Genomic DNA, 20,040 nt, shown 5'->3' with positions numbered 1-20,040 from the left:
TTTCCAGAAATGGAAACAGAAATTGTCAAGGAGGGGAAGGAGTCAGAGATGGATCAGATGAAGGTGAGAGCAAGCTGGAAATTATAAGTAAAATTAATAAATTTTTCCAATTTTGAACAAGAGGAGGAAGCAGCACTGATGATGTCATTGATCATACTGGAGAAAAAGAGTTGTGAGGAGGGATTTAAGCAGGATTGCAATAAGAAATTTCACAGATCCCACAGAAAGGGGCAGGCATAACTAGGGTCCACGCAGGTACTAACGGCTACTTTTTTGATGTGAAGAAAGTGAGAGGAGTTGCTCAAAGAGAGGACAAGCTTGGTCAGGCAGAGGAGGGTGATGGAGAGTGGGGACGGCGTGTGAAAGGAGTGAAAGAAGAAGTGAAAGGCCCTGAGACCATAGTGATGTAGGATGGACGTGATGAAGGCAGCTGATGCCCATGAACTGGAAACGTTCAAACTCACAAATGGGAAGGGACTGGACAAGAGCAAAAAAGTTAAATCAGGGTAGGAAGAGATAGGTTCCATGGGGCAGAAACAATGGGTCTGTCTGGATAGTTCTGTTTGTGGATTTTGGGAAGAAGGTAGAAATGGACTGTAAGGGTTTGGAGGACTGAGAGCTTGGAGGCTGTGGCAGGGAGGGGATTCCCAGTTGAGATTAGGTGATCACTGTGGCCACAATAGCCTGACGTCCAATTGTGAGGTCAGCATCCAGGAAGAGATATGAGAAAGTGTCCAAGACCTGGTGCTCAGACTCCACAATGTAGAGATCAGTCCGCTAGACATCACTCATTAGGCCTGGAAGGGGCACTGTTGGGATCAGTCATGAGTTTGCGTAAGGTGCAATGAACTGACTGAGATAGCTGCTATTATGCAATGTTGAAACATGTAATAACTCAGTGATGCTCTCAGAGTCCTACTAGTATATTGTTGAGTTTTATTTCAAATACAAAATACATAACTTGGATTCTTCAGTAATATTGGGAGGGAATTTTTCAGTGTTCGCTGTCATTACTGCTGTAAAGCAATTTCAGAATCCACGTAAGTGCAGGTAAACATGGAACTAAACGTATACTTTTATGTTATTGGTATGGCTGTTAAAATTCCTTTCATGGGAAAGTAAAATTCATTTCTCAGAGATTTTTCTGAGGGCTGCATGGTGGCTCAGTGGTTAGCACTGCAGCCTCACAGCACCAGGGACCTGGGTTCGAGTCCAGCCTCTGGCAACTGTCTTTGTGGAGTTTGCACATTCTCCCTGTGTCTGCATGGGTTTCCTCCCACAGTCCAAAGATGTGCAGGTCAAGTGCATTGGCCATGCTAAATTGCCCAAAGCGTTAAGCACATTAGTCAGAAGGAAATGGGTCTGGGTGGGTTACTCTTTGGAGGGTCAGTGTGGACCTGTTGGGCCAAATGGCCCGTTTCCACACTGTAGGGAATCTAATCTAATCTAAAACCTTTTCTTCGAAGCCTATGGTGAGTCTCATCACTTTGCTACCAACCAAAAAGTCTGGGCCTGCACATTTTCTGAATAAATTCATCAATAAGTTTTCAAGATATTTTTCTCTCCTGTCTCTATTATTTGGTGACAATAGCTCCCATTGCCTACATATGAAACATGATATTTAAGTAGTTCTATGTGGCTCTTTTATTTACAAACATCATTTCATCATTAATTCTTAACTACCCACAGGTGTTCATTGTAACATTAGAAACTTAAGCAGTGACAAATAAAACTGAAAATTCTTCTCAAACTTCAAATAAATTTGTATACTATGACCTCATCTGTGTAGTCTCTTTAATATGAATACCTGATGAAAGTATTTGAAATTATCCTGCATAAAGAATGGCTTGAAGAGGAGCATTCAAAGTGAATTCCTCTAGTTCAGACTAGGAAGTCAGAAATTATATTCTCCCAATTTTCACACTGTTCCCTAAATAAACAATGAAGCGTCACTGGCCACATTTTTCTCTTCTGCTCGGGATTTCATCTTTGCCTCAACTAGCTCCTCTATGCGTGCTTGTACACTTTCCATTACATCAAATGTGTAGATAGCTGACTGCAGAACCTGAAACAATAACAAATAAAAGGAATAAAATGACATATACTTAAGGGAACATAAAAGAGCAACTTGAAAACAGTGATGAATATCAAAATATTCAATCAGCAAGACATTTACCTCCAACTGCATAGCTGTGGTCATTTTTGGTAACTTTTTACCACCAACTGTCAACGAACATTGCGTTTCACATTCAGCGGTATCTGTAATCATTAAAGTGAAATGGAATAATGTACCTCGCACTTGCTGAGATAGCTTTTTTGCTTTTACCAAATTTTTTATTGGCAGAATAATAAATACTTCAAACTAAGTTATAATTTCCAGTGTACCCTTCAACCTGTTAGGAGTCAAAAAGGCCGGAGTTCCATTCAATGTTTACACAAGCAGTGGTTTTGTAGAATCAGCAAATTTAGCTTCACTCACCAAATGGAAAGTACACTTCACCTGCTTTTTGTTGTCAGGATGTCAAATGGAATAACGTATGATCTCTATTCAAGATAACAACACAAAACACATTCGTTATGGAAATACAGTTAAATACCAAGATTCTATTTGAATAACCTACCTTTGATTTTCTGGTTCTCTCTTTTGTTTCTCATCTCTGCTTCATAATGAGCCCTAGACATATTTAAAGCAGTGCGCAGTGGTTTCAGGAAGCTATCAATCCAGAAAAGATTAGTCCATAATCCAGTCTACAAAAGGTTAGAAAATATATAAATTGTTTAACAGAATCAAGATTTAATCCATTGAGACAATAAATGGAATGATTATGAAATATGAATTTCTTTCACTTTTGATTACTGGCGTCTAGAAATTCTGCTTTGCTGCTGCAAGTTCAGCAAAGGACTTCTACCTGTTAAACTGCCCTCGCAATGACAGTTTCTTAAATCCCAAAGCTGTTTGCAAAAATGATGTGGACAGCCCAGTCATTATGTCACATCCAAGGCATCCAACTAGCAAATGAGCTGGAATTTTGGTACAGCACCTTGTTACTCCAGATTTATTGCATTCCCACTGGTAATTTGCATTAGGAAATAATGGTATGGGCCCTGATTACATCATATGTACTGCAACCAACAGACATTTTTTAGAATCTCTTCTTGCTAACGGCACCAAAACATGAAGCCCAGGTAAATTAGGTTGAGGTACATATCAATCTTCAGGAAGTGATCACTAATTAAACTTAAGTCAAATATAAAAACTGTGTAAATAAAATAGATTTTTCTTAAAAACCAAATTTTTAAATTAAATACTCACTTGATTCTCCCACTCATTATCCCTAATTACAAGGTACCTTAGAAGATTCAGCGATGCCATGATCCTAATACAAAAAAGAAATTCAAAAAACCCTGAAAAGTCCTGCTTGTCAGTACCCAACTTAAAATCTTTACTTTCAGTGACAAAGAAATTGTTTATCATTGTAAAGAACGAAATACATTACATTCTTATTTTACCTGCTTGATAATCAAAAAGGTAGGCTCTATTAATGATTCAGTAAGTTTCCGGTATGTAGCTAAGTCAAAAAAGATGGAGCTATAGGAATACATCGTATCAGTATCCTCGGAAATACAGATGGGAAACATCAGACAGGATCTCGACACTCCTACCCATATTGTGATTCCACCTGAAATTATGCACTCTGATGGCTAGATTAGGCTTTGTTCTGATAGCTAATTAATATCATCTAGGCTCAAATCTGCATAGGACGAAACGTATGTGTGGATTATGGTGCCTCTGAAGCTATAAAATCAGCTATCAGTTAAAAATACGGGATATGGTTTGAGAAAATAAGAACAAAAGATGAGGAAAAGCAACACTCCCTCTAATTGTTTTCAAAGTGTACGTATGTTTTATATACATGTAGCCCCTTTAACTGTTTCTGTGCAGCCATACACCAGCAGTGATAGTTCAAGAGATTACTGTGCATGGTGTCCTGAAAAGTTTTGCTGTGCTATACAAATATGCAGTTTAAATGGAATATTGTAGAAAATTTAATATAGAAATCACTTACTTGCTTAGCAGTATACAACTCGTTTTAATTGCCCTGTGAAGCAATGTTGCATCATTGTCAACAAGAGGACAAGCTGAGTAACCCAATTGCTTCCAAGTCATGGCTGACACCAGTCAACCAGGGTGTTATAATGTTAAAAAAAACCACGCAACACCAGGTTATAGTCAACCAGCCATGTTGACAACCACATGATGAAGGAACAGCACACCGAAAGCTAGTGCTTCCAAATAAACCTGTTGGATTACAACCTAGTGTTGTGATTTTTAACTTTGTCCACCCTAGTCCAACACTAGCACCTCCAAGTCAAGGTGTTATAATAGCAGTTCTGTGATCCTTCCATCTTGGAGACAAGCTGAAAAATGTGTTGCTGGAAAAATGCAGAAGGTCAGGCAGCAAAGGAGCCAGAGAATCGATGTTTCGGGCATAAGACCATCTTCAGGCCCAAAACGTCGATTCTCCTGCTCCTTTGATGCTGCCTGACCTGCTGCGCTTTTCCAGCAACACATTTTTCAGCTCTAATCTCCAGCATCTGCAGTCCTCACTTTTTGCATTTTGGAGACAAGCACCTAGTATACATTTTAAACCCATTTATTGTGACAAAATGCTTATTGAAATCACAGGCTGAGCCAGGGTTTTTGGGCTAACCCATTGTTACCTGTTTAATCCTGATCCTAAATCAAATGTATTGAAACCTACCTATCGGAGTTTTGAAGCAAGTCTGTTTCTGCTCCTTCAGGAAGTGAAAGGATTGAATGAAGTAAAGGAATCAATTGTGGACCTGAGAACCACACATTTTCATTGCCAGGCTGAAAGCAAACAAAAAGGTTAAAATGTATAAAGAAGCAAAATTTTAAAAAGTGGGGTGTAGAAGGGTAATGAAGGAAATATTTAGAAATCTACAGTCAACATTAGGTTGCACTTCAGCTTGGCTACTAGTTGGTCAGAAAAATACAGTACATCATCTGAAATATTTAAGCATGTGTTTGGTCATAAAGCGGTTGTCATTAAGTCAAAGCAATGCAAAACTGACTTCGTCAGGTGGTGTTGCAATCAAAGCAAAGCTTAGAAGTAGGAACAAATTACTGCAGATGCTGGAATCTGTACTGAAAGCAAATGCTGGAGATCACAGCGGGTAAGACAGCATCCATAGAGACAGGGCAAGAAATGTTTTGAGTCTAGATGACTCTTCATCAGAGGAGGAGACAGAATTTATGTTATAGTTTGGGAGGGGTTAGGATGAGGTTAGTGGGTGTAGGGTGCTGATGGAGAAAAGATGTTGATAGTTCAGATTGAATGTTCGGAATATGAGAATGGCAGAACAACGGTGTGATATGCCAGACTTGAAAGGCCAGTAAGTGGGATGGGGGAGGAGAGGACATAGAACGATACAGCACAATACAGGCCCTTCAGCCTTCAATGTTGTGCCAGCCTTCTTTCCTATTATAAGATCAGATTAACATACATACCTTTCATTGTACTAACATCCATGTGCCAATCCATTTGTCGCTTAAACGTCCCTAATGTATTTGACTCTACTACCATTGCTGACAGTGCATTCCAAGTATCCACCACTGAGTAAAGAACCTATCTCTGACATCTCCCCTAAACCTTCCTCCAATTACCTTAAAATTATGCTCCCTCGAGATAGCCATTTTTGCCATGGGAAAAAGTCTCTGGCTATCCACACTATCTATGCCTCGCAACATCTTGTACATCTCTATCAAGATACCTTTGATCTTTCTTCACTCTAATAAGAAAAGCCCTAGTTTCCTCAACTTTTCTTCATAAGATACGTCCTCCAGTCTAGGCAACATCTTGGTAAATCTTCTCTGCATTCTCTGTAAAGCTTCCACATCTTTCCTGTAATGAGGTGACCAGAACTGAACACAATACCTCAAGTCTGGTCTAACCAGAACTCTACAGAGCTGCAGCATAACCTCATGGCTCTTAAACTTAATCTCCCTGCTAATGAAAACCAACACACCATACATCTTCCTAACAACCCTATCAACCTGGGTGGCAGAGGGATCTGTGGATATAGACTTCAAAATCCCTCTGTTCTTCCATACTGCCAAGAAGCCTGCCCTTAACTCTGTATTCTGCATTCAAATTCAACCTTCCAAAATGAACCACTTCACACTTTTGCAGGTTGAATTCCATCTGCCACTTATCAGCCCAATTCTGCATCATGTCAATGTCTCGTAACCTACGACAGCCCTCCACACTATCCACAACTCCACCAACCATCATGTCATCAGCAAATTTACTAACCCACCATTCCACTTCCTCATCCAAGTATTTGTAAAAATCACAAAGAGCAGATGTCCCAGAATCGATCCCTGCGGAACACCACTGGTTACCAAGCTCCAGGCTGAATACTTTCCATCTACCACCACCCTCTGCCTTCTATGGGTCAGCCAATTCTGTATCCAGACAGACAGGTTTCCCTGTATCCCATTCCTTAGTTTCTGAATGAGCCTACCATGGAGAACCTTATCAAACGCTTTGCTAAAATCCATGTACACACATCCATTGTTCTACCTTCTTCAATGTGTTTTGTCACAGCCTCAAAGAATTCAATAAGATTTGTGATGCATGACCTGCCCCTCACAAAGCCATGCTGACTATCTCTATGGTTTTCCGAGTAATCATAAATCCTGTCTCTCAGAATCCTCTCCAATACTTTGCACGCCACAGACATAAGACTGACTGGTCTGTAATTCCCAGGATTATCCCTTTTCCCTTTCTTCAACAAGGGAATAACACTAACCACCCTTCGAACATCTGGCATCACTCCAGTGGACAGTGAGGATGTAAAGATCATCGCCAACAGCGCAGCAATCTCGTCGCTCGCTTCCTGTAGTAACCTTGGGGATATCCCATCTGGCCCAAGGGATTTATCTATCCTTATGTTTTTTCAAAATTTTCAGCATATCCTCCTTAACATCAAACTGTTCTACCACTTCAGTACATTTCATGCTGTCCTCAGAAACGTCAAAGTTTCTCTCAGTAGTGAATAATGAAGCAAAGTATTCATTAAGAACCTGCCCTATTTCCTCTTATTCCTGGCACAAGTTCCCTCCACTATCCATGATCGGCCCTCGGTTCCTCAAATAAGTGTAAAATACCTTAGGGTTTTCCTTAATCCTACCCACCAAAGTTTCTTCATGCCCCCTTCTAGCTCTCCAAAGTCCATTTTTCAGTTCCTTCCTGGCTACCTTGTAACCCTCTAAAGCCCTGTCTGATCCTTGTCTCCTCAACCTTAAGTAAGCTTCCTTCTTCCTCTTGACTAGATTTTCTAAATGCCTTGGTCATCCAAGGTTCTTTCAACCCTTCCTTGCCTCAGTGGGACAAACCTGTCCAGCACTATCAGCAGGTGCTTCCTAAACAACCTTCACATTTCTGTTGTGCATTTCTATGAAAACATTTGTTGCCAATCTAGGTGTCCCAGTTCCTGCTTAAAAGCATTAATTCCTCCTCCCCCAATTAAATACTTTCCCACACTATCTGCTCCAATCCCTCCAATAGCTCCAATTTGCTCCAATAGTAAGGGTCATGGAGTTATCATCACTATCACCAAAATGCTCTCTCACCAAGAGATCTGACACCTGGCATAGTTTGTTGCCAAGCATCAAATCCATTATGGCCTCACCTTGAGTCAGCTTATCTACATATTGCATCTGGAACCCTTCCTGGACATACCTGACAAAAACTGTTCCATCCAAACTATTTGAACTAAGCAGATTCCAATCAATATTAGGGAAGTTAAATTCACCCATGACAACAATCCTGTTACTTCTACACATTTCCAAAATCTGCCTCCCAAATTCTCCTCCGTGTCTCTCTTGCTACTGGGGGGCCTGTAGAAAACTCCCAATACAGTGACTGCTCTTTTCCTGTTTCTGACTTCCACCCATATTGATTCTGTAGACAAACCTTCCTCTCCCCTTCTACAGCTGTGATACTAACCCGGAGTAGCAATGCCACTCCTCAAGCTCTTTTATCTTCCCCCCCATTCCTTTTGAAACATCTAAACCTGGAACATTCCTGCCCCTGTGATATCCAAGTCTCTGTAATAGCCACAACATAGTTCCAAGTACTGATCCATGCTCTGCGTTCATCACCCTTATTCCTGACACTTCAACCCATCACTTCAACTCACAGACTCTCTGCTCACTGTATCTGGCTGTTCACTACTAATTCCACTATCTGATTCCGTAGCTCAGGTCCCCGCATTATAACAAGCTCAAAGGAAAAGGAAAAAATGGGAGTTGGTTCAAAATTTAAAAGGTATTGAACTCAATATTAAGCCCAGAAGGCTGTTAAGTGCCTAGTCTGAAGATGAGGTGATGTTCCTCCAGTTTGCACTGTGATTCACTGAAATACTGCAGCAAGCAGACAACAGACATGGGCATTAAGTAGGATGCACACCGAGACGCATATCAACTATGCCCAGAGGAACATCAATTCTGTGAAAGACACTCTTTGGTCTGCCCAAAACTTGTTGGTCTTCCAGTTGAAGGAATTGACCCCGTCCAAGTGTTGCAGACTGGCACATTCTAAGGTCCAGAAATACATGCTAAGGGATGCGCTGAAGCTTGGGGCAGCTGCCGTCAAGGTCTTTGGGGAAAGAACACAGTGTAAGGTCTTTCAGCCGAAGAATAACAGGGGTCCACTCAGTAATTGGGCCTTGCTGATGCCTCAGCTAAATCCCAAGAGGTTGACTGCAAATACAAGGAATGGTGAACATCAAAGACTTAATTTGTTCTCTGTAAGTTAAACGAGTTATAGATATAAATAGCCCCATTAACTGTACAGGTACCAAAGATTTCTTTCTATGAACAAAGTATATTTTTGCAATAAATAAATAAAATTGAGCAGGACGCGGTGTTAAAACAACTGGGAAAGTCAGGGGTCTGCTTGTACACAGACTGGAGGTATTCTGCAAAGCAGTCACCCAGTCTGCGTTTGGTTTCTCCAATGTAGAGTAGGCCATACTGAATGCAGCAAGTCCTACACACAAGATTGGAGCAGGTACAGGTGAAATATGGCTTCACCTGGAAAAGCTGTTTAGGCCCTTTAATAGTGAACAGGGAGAAGGTGAAGGGGCAGGTGTTGCACCTTCTGTAGTTACATGGGAATGTACCATGGAGAAGGAAGTTTGGTGTTGGCGGTCGTGGGATGGACCAGGGTGTCCCGAGGGAATGATCCCAGTGAAATTTAAATGTGGGTGTGAGGGGAAGATGTATTTGGTGTTGACGTTTTGCTGGAGTTGTCTGAAATGGCAGAGAATGATCCTTTGAATGTGGAGGCTGGTGGGATGAAAAGTGAGGACAAGGGGAACCCGATCACACTGTTGTGAGTGATGGGAAGGAGCAAGGGCAGAAGCATGAGTGATAGGTTGGATGCGGGTGAGGACTGTGGGCAGAAAACCACAGTCACGAAAGAAGCCAGCCTTGTCAGCAATGTTGTTTGGAAGGTGGCATCTTTTCTTGTACATTGGTGACTACCTTGGTGCTGCTTCATGTTCCTGCCAGGTCTTTAAACTTTATTAATTTTGCCTCCAATTTCAACCCCTCTATATACTTTCACATCATCCATTTCTGACATTTCCTGTCCTTGACCTGTCTCCATTTTGGGGAATAAACTGTCCATTGTCATCTACTGACTCCCATAGCTACATTCATTACAGCTCTTCACATGCCATGTCCTGCAAGGACTCCATCCCATTCTCCCAGTTCCTTTGCCTATGTCTCATGTTCGGATGATGCCATCTTCCAAAACAGCGCTGCTGACATGACTTACTTCTTCCAAGACTTACTTCTTCACCAGCCTCCACATCCAAAGGATCATTTGCCATCATTTCAGACAACTCCAGCAGAACACCACCACCAAACATATCTTCCTCTCACTCCTCTTGTCTGCATTTCGCAGGAATCGTCCCCTCCAGGACACTGTAGTCCATTCCACAACCACCCACTCCAACACCCCGCTCCACAGCACCTTCCCATGTAACTGCAGAAGGTGCAACACCTGCCCCTTCACCTCCTCCCTGCTCACTATCCAAGGGCCTAAAATGTCTTTCCAGGTGAAGCAGGGTGACTGCTTCGCAGAATACCTCCAATGTTACACAAGCAGGACCCTGACCTTCCTATAGCCGGTCATTTTAATAGTGTTCTGCTTGCATACTCACATGTCTGTCCTTGGCATGCTACAGTGTTCCAGTGAATCCCAGCGCAAACTGGAGGAACAATACTTCATCTTCAGACTAGGCAATTTACAGCCTTCTGGACTTATTGATTTCAACACCTTTAAATTGTGAACCAACTCCTATTTCTTCCCTTTCTTTTAGTTGGTTATCATGTCCACCCTCCTCCCATTCCACTTACTATCCTTTCAAGACTGGCAGGAGACACACCATTGTTCTGCCATTCTCACATTGCGATCACTTAATCTGAATTATCAGCACCTTTTCTCCAATAGTACCCTACACCCACTTCACCCACCCGTCCCAAACTACAATATAAATGCTGTCCCCACCAAGCTTCACTTAAGCTCTGAAGAAGAGTCATCTAGACTCTAAACATTAGCTTGCTGTCTGACCCATTGAGATCTCCAAATCTCAGGAAGTGACTGATTTAATTCCAGTTATACAGTTATATCATTGTGGTGAAATGGAGAAACTGCTCTGCAGCATTTTTGCAAGTCTGCAGCATTAAGGCTAAACATAAAACTAAAATGACAGAAATCAAGCTTGTGTTGGCCCAGATTTCACGGTTTTGATGAGAATGTAACTATCAGAATTTGCCAACATTGCAACTGTGAAACTAAAAGCAACATTTGGCATCATACACTCAATTACATGTAGAAAGTCACAAGTTGCTAGCGATGATTTCTTGTGAACTCAAGAGTACACAAATAAGTACCCACAGATATCGAAATGTTTAAAAATCTCTTCAAATGACATAAACTTCTATATTTTATGCACTGTCACTGCAAAATTTCCCAAAATGTTGTGTCCTGTTGAATGAGGAAAAATAGGGTCTTTTTATGGATACTACACTATACTTTTCTAAATTATTCCTCTGAAGCCGAATAACTAATCTGTTTTGTGGAATGTCAAATTTCTCCATTATTAAAAATTCTATAACATTTTAAACGTAAAAATGCTCATGTTTATGATATTTCAGCTTCTACATTAATCCAATTTGTGTGCCTCAATCTTTGTTTTGTTCTCTGTACAATTATTCAAAAGTGAGAAATTATCAGAACATTTTTTTCTGGCTTTTTGACTTTGAGATTACCTCAATTTGATTGGCTGTTTTGCCAGTTTTATTGTTTTATTATTGGTTGATGCCTGGAGATCCTCTTAACATGGTGCCAGTGAAATAACTCCACAGAGACCAATATCCCACCACCAAGTCATTCTTTCTTTAGACATGAACAGCCTTAGACTTTAGTATTGCTTCTTCAGAGCCTTCTATCAGAATCTCTGACAGTCCTCTTTTCATCATGATTTGGAGATGTCGGTGCTGGACTGGGGTCTACAAAGTTAAAAATCACACACCAAGTTATAGTCCAATGGGTTTAATTGGAAGCACTAGCTTTTGGAGTGTTACTCCTTCATCAGGTGATTGTGGCAGGTGATTAGGCAATCACCTGATGAAGGAGCAGTGCTCCGAAAGCTAGTGCGCTTCCAATTAAACCTGTTGGAGTATAACTTGGTGTTGTGTGATTTTTAACTTGGTACACTTTAACACTTTTCATCAGTCAGCCAGGGCTTCCTGATTGGGGATCTTAATTTGGTCCTATCAGGGAACTCGTATTCTCAGAGGTTCAACTAGTTGACCTCATTACAATCACTACAACCAGAACCAAAATACCAAGAAAGAATCAATGCCAAACAGATTGCCAGATTTTTGTGGGCAGCTTTCTTTGAAGTCAGAGAGTGCTGTTACTTCACCACTGACTGCAGAATCTGGGCTATTTTCTCCATTGAAACAGTATGAAAAAGGTAAAAATGTACTTAAAATTCATTTTCAATATGACTAGCAGCTTTTTAAAAATTAAATTTAATAAGTATGCAGAAGAGATGTGTTTCAGCAAGATCACAGATTGATTCTTTTATTTTATTATTGTACTTGTGTCTATCGTAGTATGCACCTTCTATTGTACAAATATAGCTGAAGAATTCAGTCTTTGCTTATACTTCATGCATTAGATTAGGACTGGCAAATAATTCAGAAAACTGACCTAAAAGACAATCAAGGCTATTGCTAGTGATCCTTTGTAAAACAATGCGCAGTACCTTTCCAGACACATACATAGGTACATACCAACATTTACAGACAATAAAATACTTCTAGGCTTATTAACATGCTTACCTTCAATGCTAGGTCAATCTGATTTTTAAGATTTTGTATAACATAACCTTGTACGCCAGCATGTTGGCTAGTTTTAAACAGGCACCTATAAAACATAAAACTAGCATCACAGTTCCAATCACATCAAGTTAACTTCACTTTGTTCATCCACCACCATATAAACATAGTACTGTTTCTTTAAAAATGACTTACATGTGATTCTTTTTAAATAGTGCCACTACAGTAGTTAACAAAACTACCATAAGTAGTTGCAACATTTAAAATAAGCTGAGTTCAAAACGTTTTTTACCATAACACTAATACCCTTACACAGTATTAGTCTAAATCCCTTAGTTTTCAGTTATTGTTCAATAACTTTGAGACTATTAAAATCATAGCATGTAAAATAAATTGACAAGTCCGGAGTTACATAATGGGTTGTACCTGCTATGAATTGTGCTTTGCCGAAAGATTTTTTACAATGTTAAGATAGTTTGAGGTGTGGAATCCATTCTTTTTGAGATTCTGCATTTAGCTTATAAAGCATTTAGGAAGATCCAGTAACCCAAATAAAGTGGACACACACCACAGGGATGCAGTCCTTCAGGTCCTTTGCTTTAGTCCAAGTCAGTGACAGATTAACATTTGAGACTGGAGTTATGGCCATTTTCACATCAATCCATGCCTGAAAAGCTTTGTATCAATTTGAAAATTCCATCCTCAGTAAAATTATTGATCACCTTAACAAAACCCATAAATGCATAACCCCTGCTTTGTGCACTTTTCAATTGTAATCATTTGTGATGGATAAAAAATATTTTATTCTCTTTCTTAAATTCCACTTATTTGCAATTCCAGTACAATTTTATAATAAAGTAATTTGAGATTTTCATTGAACATATTATAGACACAGTAATTACGAAACAAAACTACACAATTGAAGATTAGTTAATCACTTGGTTGTTTTAAAACACATCCAGAGTGCAATTTGACATAAGTTTTTACATTAAAATCTTGCTATGAATGAAAATCAGCATTAAAATTGCAGCATTTCTAATTGAGTTCCAAACAAACAATAAATATGCAAAATCAAATCTCTAAAACATAAAATTACATCAATATAATGTAGGGTAAGCAACAATTAAAAAAAAACTATCTGACCTCTTACGACACATGATAGTTAGTTGCATAATTACATTAAAGATGAAGTGAGACGTCAGAAATGAAGCCACAAATTACAAAGAAGTAACAGCACAGAAATATTTAGAATTAGCTTTAGCAACTCAAAAAAATAGTAATTGTATACAATTCAAAAACATACAGCACAATGTTATTGTTGAAATGGCTCTACGATTTGGCAAACTGGTGGTTTTCCTATGAACTGAACATCATGGCTTAAGTTGTTTTGCTTTCTGTGATCAGCAGTACCTAAATTGTGAACTCACTTGCAGTGCCACAGACTACTAAAAGGTTTAAAACTCACATGAACTTAAACAAATTCAAATTTGCAATTTCTCTTCCCAAAATAACACTTCACTATTTAAAATGTGCTGTAAAATACAGTTGGTGATTCCTATTTATCTGAAAAAGTTCAAAAGCTTGTCATCTTGTGCTAATACCATGTATGTTTATATATTTAATGATTTTGTAAAAAAGGGGGTTTGTAAATTAAATTTACTGTTGTTTGTGTTATATCTGGTATGCTTGCCTTATTTATAAACAGTTTTTGTGCATATCCTAATCTAAATGTCCATCAAATGTGTTCTACTGAACTTATTCAGAAAAAGTAGCAGAAGACAATCTCTAAAATACAATAATTTTTTTCTGGACTATACTCACCTAAATAATTTGTATTTTCCTTCTGGATCAAACTTGTCTATGTACTGCTGAAATATCTTTAGGCTCCATTTTCGCTAAAACAAAGTTGTGAAGACAATTAGAATTGTAGAATAGGATAGAACAGAAGGAAGCCATTCAGCTGGTCTTTGACTCTTTGAACAAGCTATCCATCTGTTGGTCCCACCTGTTCATTCTTTCCTCATAACTATGTTCACATCTTTCCTTCAAGCTTTTATCCAATTCTCTTTTTGAGGTGCCATTGAATCTAATTTCACCGGCCTTTCAGGCAGTACATTCCTGGTCATAATAACTTGCTGTATTAACCTTTTCTTCCATCTGCCTGTTCTTTGCCAATCATCTCAAATCGGTGTCCTGTAGTTACCGAACCTTCTGCCACTGGAAGCAGTTTCTCCATGTTATGCATACCATTCATGATATGTCACTCCTATCAAATCGGTTCTTAACCTTCTCATCTCTAAGGCAAACAACCCCAGATTCTTAGCCTCTTCATATAACTTGTCCCACATTCCTGGCACCACTCAATAACTTCTGCACCATTCTAAGAGTTTGTCATCTTCCTTTAATTAAGACAATACTCCAGCCGTCAACCAGAAAATATAAAAGCAGAAGTAGGCCAGTCACCTCCGCTAGGCTGTTCCATCATTCAATGAGGTCATGGCTGATCTGAATTCTCAACTCCACTTGTCTGCCTTTTCCTCCACAACCCCTTATTCTCTTACTGATTAAAAATCTGTCTATCTCAGGTTGAATGTACTTAACGAACCAACCTCCACCGCTCCCTCTGGTAAATAATTCAGATTTGTTCCCCTCTCAGAAGAGAAATTCCTCCTGATCTCTATCTCTCTTATGTCCATTGGTCCTAGACTTCTCCACAGTGTTCTGCAAACACAGAAACCAGGAGCAGGAGTAGGCCCTTCAAGCTTGCTGTGCCATTCAAAACTATCATGACTGATCTTCTATCTCAATGTCATACTCATGTTCTCCTCCTATTTCTTGATGCCTTTTATATCTAAAAATGTATCTCTTTCTTGAAATTTGACCACCACAGCCTCTGGAGAAAATTCCACAGGTTCACAATCCTTTAAGTGAAGAAAAGTTTCACCTCAGTTCTAAATGGTCTAGCTTGTATCCTGAGACTGTTCCCCCGGTTCTGGACTCCCCTTAGAGAGAAAACATCCTCCCTGCACCTAATCTACCTGGTTCTGTTCAAATTTTATATATTCCAATTAGATCCCCTCTCATCCTTCTAAACTCTAGTGAATACTGGCCCGGTCAAACCGATCTCTCCTTGTAGGGTTCTCCTGCCATCCCAGATATCAGCCTAATGAACCTTCTGCTGCATTTCCTCTATGGCTAGAATATTCTTTTTTAGGTAGGGAGGCAAAAATTACATGCAATTTTCCAGGTATGGTCACTACTGAAGACTATTCTTCTACAGAAGTCAGACACAGATTTATTTAGTATCTGGTTCAAGCTGCCTCCTATTTAGCTCCACTCCATGTTTGAGCATCCATTTGAATTCTCTTTTATGTGAGCCACAAATTTACTGTTATGCTTTCTCTTTGCTCCCTCCTTTCCAAGTTTAACTTAATTGTCTGCTGCATTGAACCACAGTTGTTATAAACCACCATTTATAACAGGGCGGCACAGTGGCTAGCACTGCTGCCTCACAGCACCAGGCTCCCAGGTTCGATTCCAGCCTTGGGTGACTGTCTGTGTGGAGTTTGCACATTCTCCCTGTGTCTGTGTGGGTTTGCTCCGGTTTCCTCCCACAGTCCAAAGATGTGCTGATCAGGTGAATTGGCCATTCTAAATTACCCATAGTGTTAGGTGCATTAGTCAGAGGGAAATGGGTCTGGGTGGGTTATTCTTCAGAGGGTTAGTGTGGACTTGTTGGGCTGAAGGGCCTGTTTCCACGCTGTAGGGAATCTAATCCATTTAACTGTTTCATTTTAATCTTTATATCTTTAATATTTTGAACTTTTTCATCTTACACTCACCAGGACATTTACACGAATGCCAATGTAAAGGGAACAATGGTACCCAACATAAAATGACAGTGCTAAATGGTTAGTAGGGTGGATTCTGATTGGTAACAGCATGGGTGTAGTCACTATCTTGTCTGCTGTGAACAGCTGAAAGGATGCATTGTTTGATACAATCCACCAGTCTTTGGGACATATGGCCTTTACACCTACATTATGTCAGCATTGAATTTCATATACCACCTCATTCATTTTTGTGATTATTTTACGCTTGATGGCAGCCTCCTGTTATGGTGAACACTGCTTCTTTTGCTTGTGCAAAGAAACATTGTGAAATAGCCAGCTTAACCTACTGCTCAAATATTTGGGATACCTTAAAATTGAGGTATTTTAGGCACTTTTCAGGAACGAAAGCATTGGCCATAGGCCTATCCAGGCACTGCGTATTCTATATAGTGACAAGTGATCTGATTAGGGTAGGCATCATCTGCAAGATGGCTTTAATTGTCCAAGACAGGCAAGATACTATTTGTACCGAACCAGTAAAAGCGCAAGACAGTATCCAACATAAGATGTGATTCCACAACTTTATTGGTCAGAATATTGAGTACAGGAGTTGGGAGGTCATGTTGCGGCTAAACAGGACATTGGTTAAGCAATTTTTGGAATATTGCATGCAGTTCTGGTCTCCTGCCTATCAGAAGGATGTTGTGAAACTTGAAAGGGTTCAGGAAAGATTTACCAAGATGTTGTCAGGGTTGGAGGATTTGAGCTATAGGGAGAGGCTGAATAGGCTAGGGCTGTTTTCCCTGGAGCCTCAGAGGCTGAGGGGTGATCTTACAGAGGTTTATAAAATCACAAGGGGCATGGGATAGGATAAATAGACAAGGCTTTTTCCCCAGAATGTGGGAGTCCAGAACTAGAGGGCATAGATTTAGGGTGAGAGGGGAAAGATATCAAACAGATCCGAGGGACAATTTTTTTCACGCAGAGGGTGGTACGTGTATGGAATGAGCTGCCAGGAGGTGGTGAATGCATCTGTTAAAAGGCATCCGTTTGAGTATATGAATAGGAAGGGTTTAGAGGATTATGAGCCGGGTGCTGGCAGGTGGGACTAGATTGGGTTGGGATATCTGCTTGGCAGGGACGAGTTGGACTGAACTGTCTGTTTCCGTGCTGTACATCTCTTTGACTCTATGACTCTAATTGCAACATTTAAAAGGCATCTGGATGGGTATATGAATAGGAAGGGTTTAGGGGAATAAGGGTCAGGTGCTGGCAAATGGGACTAGATTAGGTTAGGATATCTGGTCGGCATGGGCACGTTGGACCGAAGGGTCTGTTTCCGCGCTGTACATCTCTATAACTCGATAAGTGGTTAAATAACCTGGAGTATGCTAAGAATTACCTTAATAACCAATACATAATAGCCACTTGATGGAAGGTACATATATTATTACAGGCTCTTTGCAGATTGAAAAAACATACATACATTGCATCTGTTTCAATTTATCAAAATAGATAACAGCCATTATCAGATTCATTTCACAGGGCAGCAACTCAACCAACCAGAATCAATTTAGTGTCAGAGTCATAGAGATGTACAGCATGGAAACAGACCCTTCGGTCCAACCTGTCCACGCCGACCAGATATCCGAACCCAATCTAGTCCCACCTGCCAGCACCCGCCCATATCCCTCCAAACTCTCTTCCTATTTATATACCCATCCAAATGCCTCTTAAATGTTGCAGTTGTACCAGCCTCCACCACATCCTCTGGCAGTTCATTCCATACACGTACCACCCTCTGTGTGAAAACATTGCCTCCTAAGGTCTCTTTTATATCTTTCCCCTCTCTCCCTAAACCTATGCCCTCTAGTTCTGGACTCCCCAGCCCCAGGGAAAAGACTGTCTATTTATCCTATCCATGTCCCTTATAATTTTGTAAACCTCTATAAGGTCACCCCTCAGCCTCCGATGCTCCAGGGAAAACAGCCCCAGCCTGTTCAGCCTCTCCCTGTAGCTCAGATCCTCCAACCCTGGCAACATCCTTGTAAATCTTTTCTGAACCCTTTCATGTTTCACAACATCTTTCCGATAGGAAGGAGACCAGAATTGCACGCAAAAGTGGCCGAACCAATGGTCTTGTACAGCCGCAACACGACCTTCCAACTCCTGTACTCCATACTCTGACCAATAAAGGGAGGCATACTAAACGCCTTCTTCACTATCCTATCTCCCTGTGACTCCACTTTCAAGGAGCTGTGAACCTCCACTCCAAGGTCTCTTTGTTCAGCAACAGTCCCTAGGACCTTACCATTAAGTGTATAAGTCCTGCTAAGATTTCCTTTTCCAAAATGCAGCACCTCACATTTATCTGAATTAAACTCCATCTGCCACTTCTCAGCCCATTGGCCCATCTGGTCCAGATCCTGTTGTAATCTGAGGTAACCCTCTTCGCTATCCACTATACCTCCAATTTTGGTGTCATCTGCAAACTTACTAACTGTACCTCTTATGCTCGCATCCAAATCATTTATGTAAATGACAAAAAGTAGAGGACCCAGCACCGATCTTTGGGGCACTCCACTGGTTCAAAAACAACCCTCCACCATCACCCTCTGTCTTCTACCTTTGAGCCAGTTCTGTACCCAAATGACTAGTTCTCCCTGTATTCCATGAGATCTAATCTTGCTAATCAGTCTCCCATGGGGAATCTTGTCGAACGCCTTACTGAAGTCTATATAGATCACATCTACTGCTCTGCCCTCATCAGTCTTCTTTGTTACTTCTTCAAAAAACTCAATCAAGTTTGTGAGACATGATTTCCCATGCACAAAGCCATGTTGAGTATCCCTAATCAGTCCTTACCTTTCCAAATACATGTACATTCTGTCCCTCAGGATTCCTTCCAACAACTTGCCCACCACTGAGGTCAGGCTCACCGGTCTATATTTCCCTGCCTTGTCTTTACCGCCCTTCTTAAACAGTGGCATCACGTTAGCCAACCTCCAGTCTTCCGGCACCTCACCTGTGACTATCAATGATACAAATATCTCAGCAAGAGGCCCAGCAATCACTTCTCTAGCTTCCCACAGAGTTCTCAGGTACACCTGATCAGGTCCTGGGGATTTATCCACCTTTAACCGTTTCAAGACATCCAGCACTTCCTCCTCTGTAATATGGACATTTTGCAAGATGTCACCATCTATTTCCCTACATTCTATATCTTCCATATCCTTTTCCACAGTAAATACTGATGCAAAATATTCATTTAATATCTCCCTCATTTTCTGTGGGTCCACACAAAGGCTGCTTTGCTGATCTTTGAGGGGTTAAAAATGTGTTGCTGGAAAAGCACAGCAGGTCAGGCAGCATCAAAGGAACAGGAGAATCGACATTTCGGGCATAAGCCCTTCTTCGGGAATGAGGAGGGTGTGCCAAGCAGGCTAAAATAAAAGGTAGGGAGGAGGGACTTGGGGGAGGGGCGTTGGGAATACGATAGTTGGAAGGAGGTTAAGATGAGGGTGATAGGCCGGAAAGGGGGTGGGGGTGGGGGCGGAGAGGTCAGGAAGAAGATTGCAGGTCAAGAAGATGGTGCTGAGTCTGAGGGTTGGGACTGAGAAAAAGTGTGGGATGGGGAAATGAGAAAGGTGGAGAAATCTGCATTCTTCCCTTGTGGTTGGAGGGTTCCTAGGCGGAAGATGAGGCGCTCTTCCTCCAGGCGTCGTGTGCCATGGCCTGGCGATGGAGGTGGCCGAGGAC

The 20,040-nt window shown here is 40.8% G+C and overlaps 1 protein-coding gene across 6 annotated transcripts in view; it reads right to left on the bottom strand.

Moving 5' to 3' along the window:
• Nucleotides 1-916: 916 nt before the first annotated feature.
• glmna (glomulin, FKBP associated protein a) overlaps nucleotides 917-20,040 on the bottom strand; it is an 84,502-nt gene continuing 65,378 nt past the window's right edge. For 5 of the 6 annotated variants that reach the window (XM_072574687.1, XM_072574683.1, XM_072574685.1 and 2 more), the window contains exons 13-19: nucleotides 14,270-14,343; nucleotides 12,452-12,536; nucleotides 4,764-4,873; nucleotides 3,314-3,377; nucleotides 2,622-2,748; nucleotides 2,177-2,259; nucleotides 917-2,065 (exon numbers count right to left, since the gene is read on the bottom strand). In XM_072574687.1, the coding sequence (XP_072430788.1) occupies nucleotides 1,931-2,065; nucleotides 2,177-2,259; nucleotides 2,622-2,748; nucleotides 3,314-3,377; nucleotides 4,764-4,873; nucleotides 12,452-12,536; nucleotides 14,270-14,343 (678 nt within the window). In that variant the 3' untranslated portion in view covers nucleotides 917-1,930. Of the gene's footprint in view, nucleotides 2,066-2,176; nucleotides 2,260-2,618; nucleotides 2,749-3,313; nucleotides 3,378-4,763; nucleotides 4,874-12,451; nucleotides 12,537-14,269; nucleotides 14,344-20,040 lie in introns of those variants that run through there. The other variant, XM_072574688.1, reaches the window with a different exon arrangement.

The sequence above is a fragment of the Chiloscyllium punctatum genome, chromosome 7 (genome assembly GCF_047496795.1).
Source record: "Chiloscyllium punctatum isolate Juve2018m chromosome 7, sChiPun1.3, whole genome shotgun sequence".
NCBI lineage: Eukaryota > Metazoa > Chordata > Chondrichthyes > Orectolobiformes > Hemiscylliidae > Chiloscyllium > Chiloscyllium punctatum.
The sequence above is the reverse complement of the archived record's forward strand: the minus strand, read 5'-3'. Positions and strand labels throughout refer to the sequence as shown.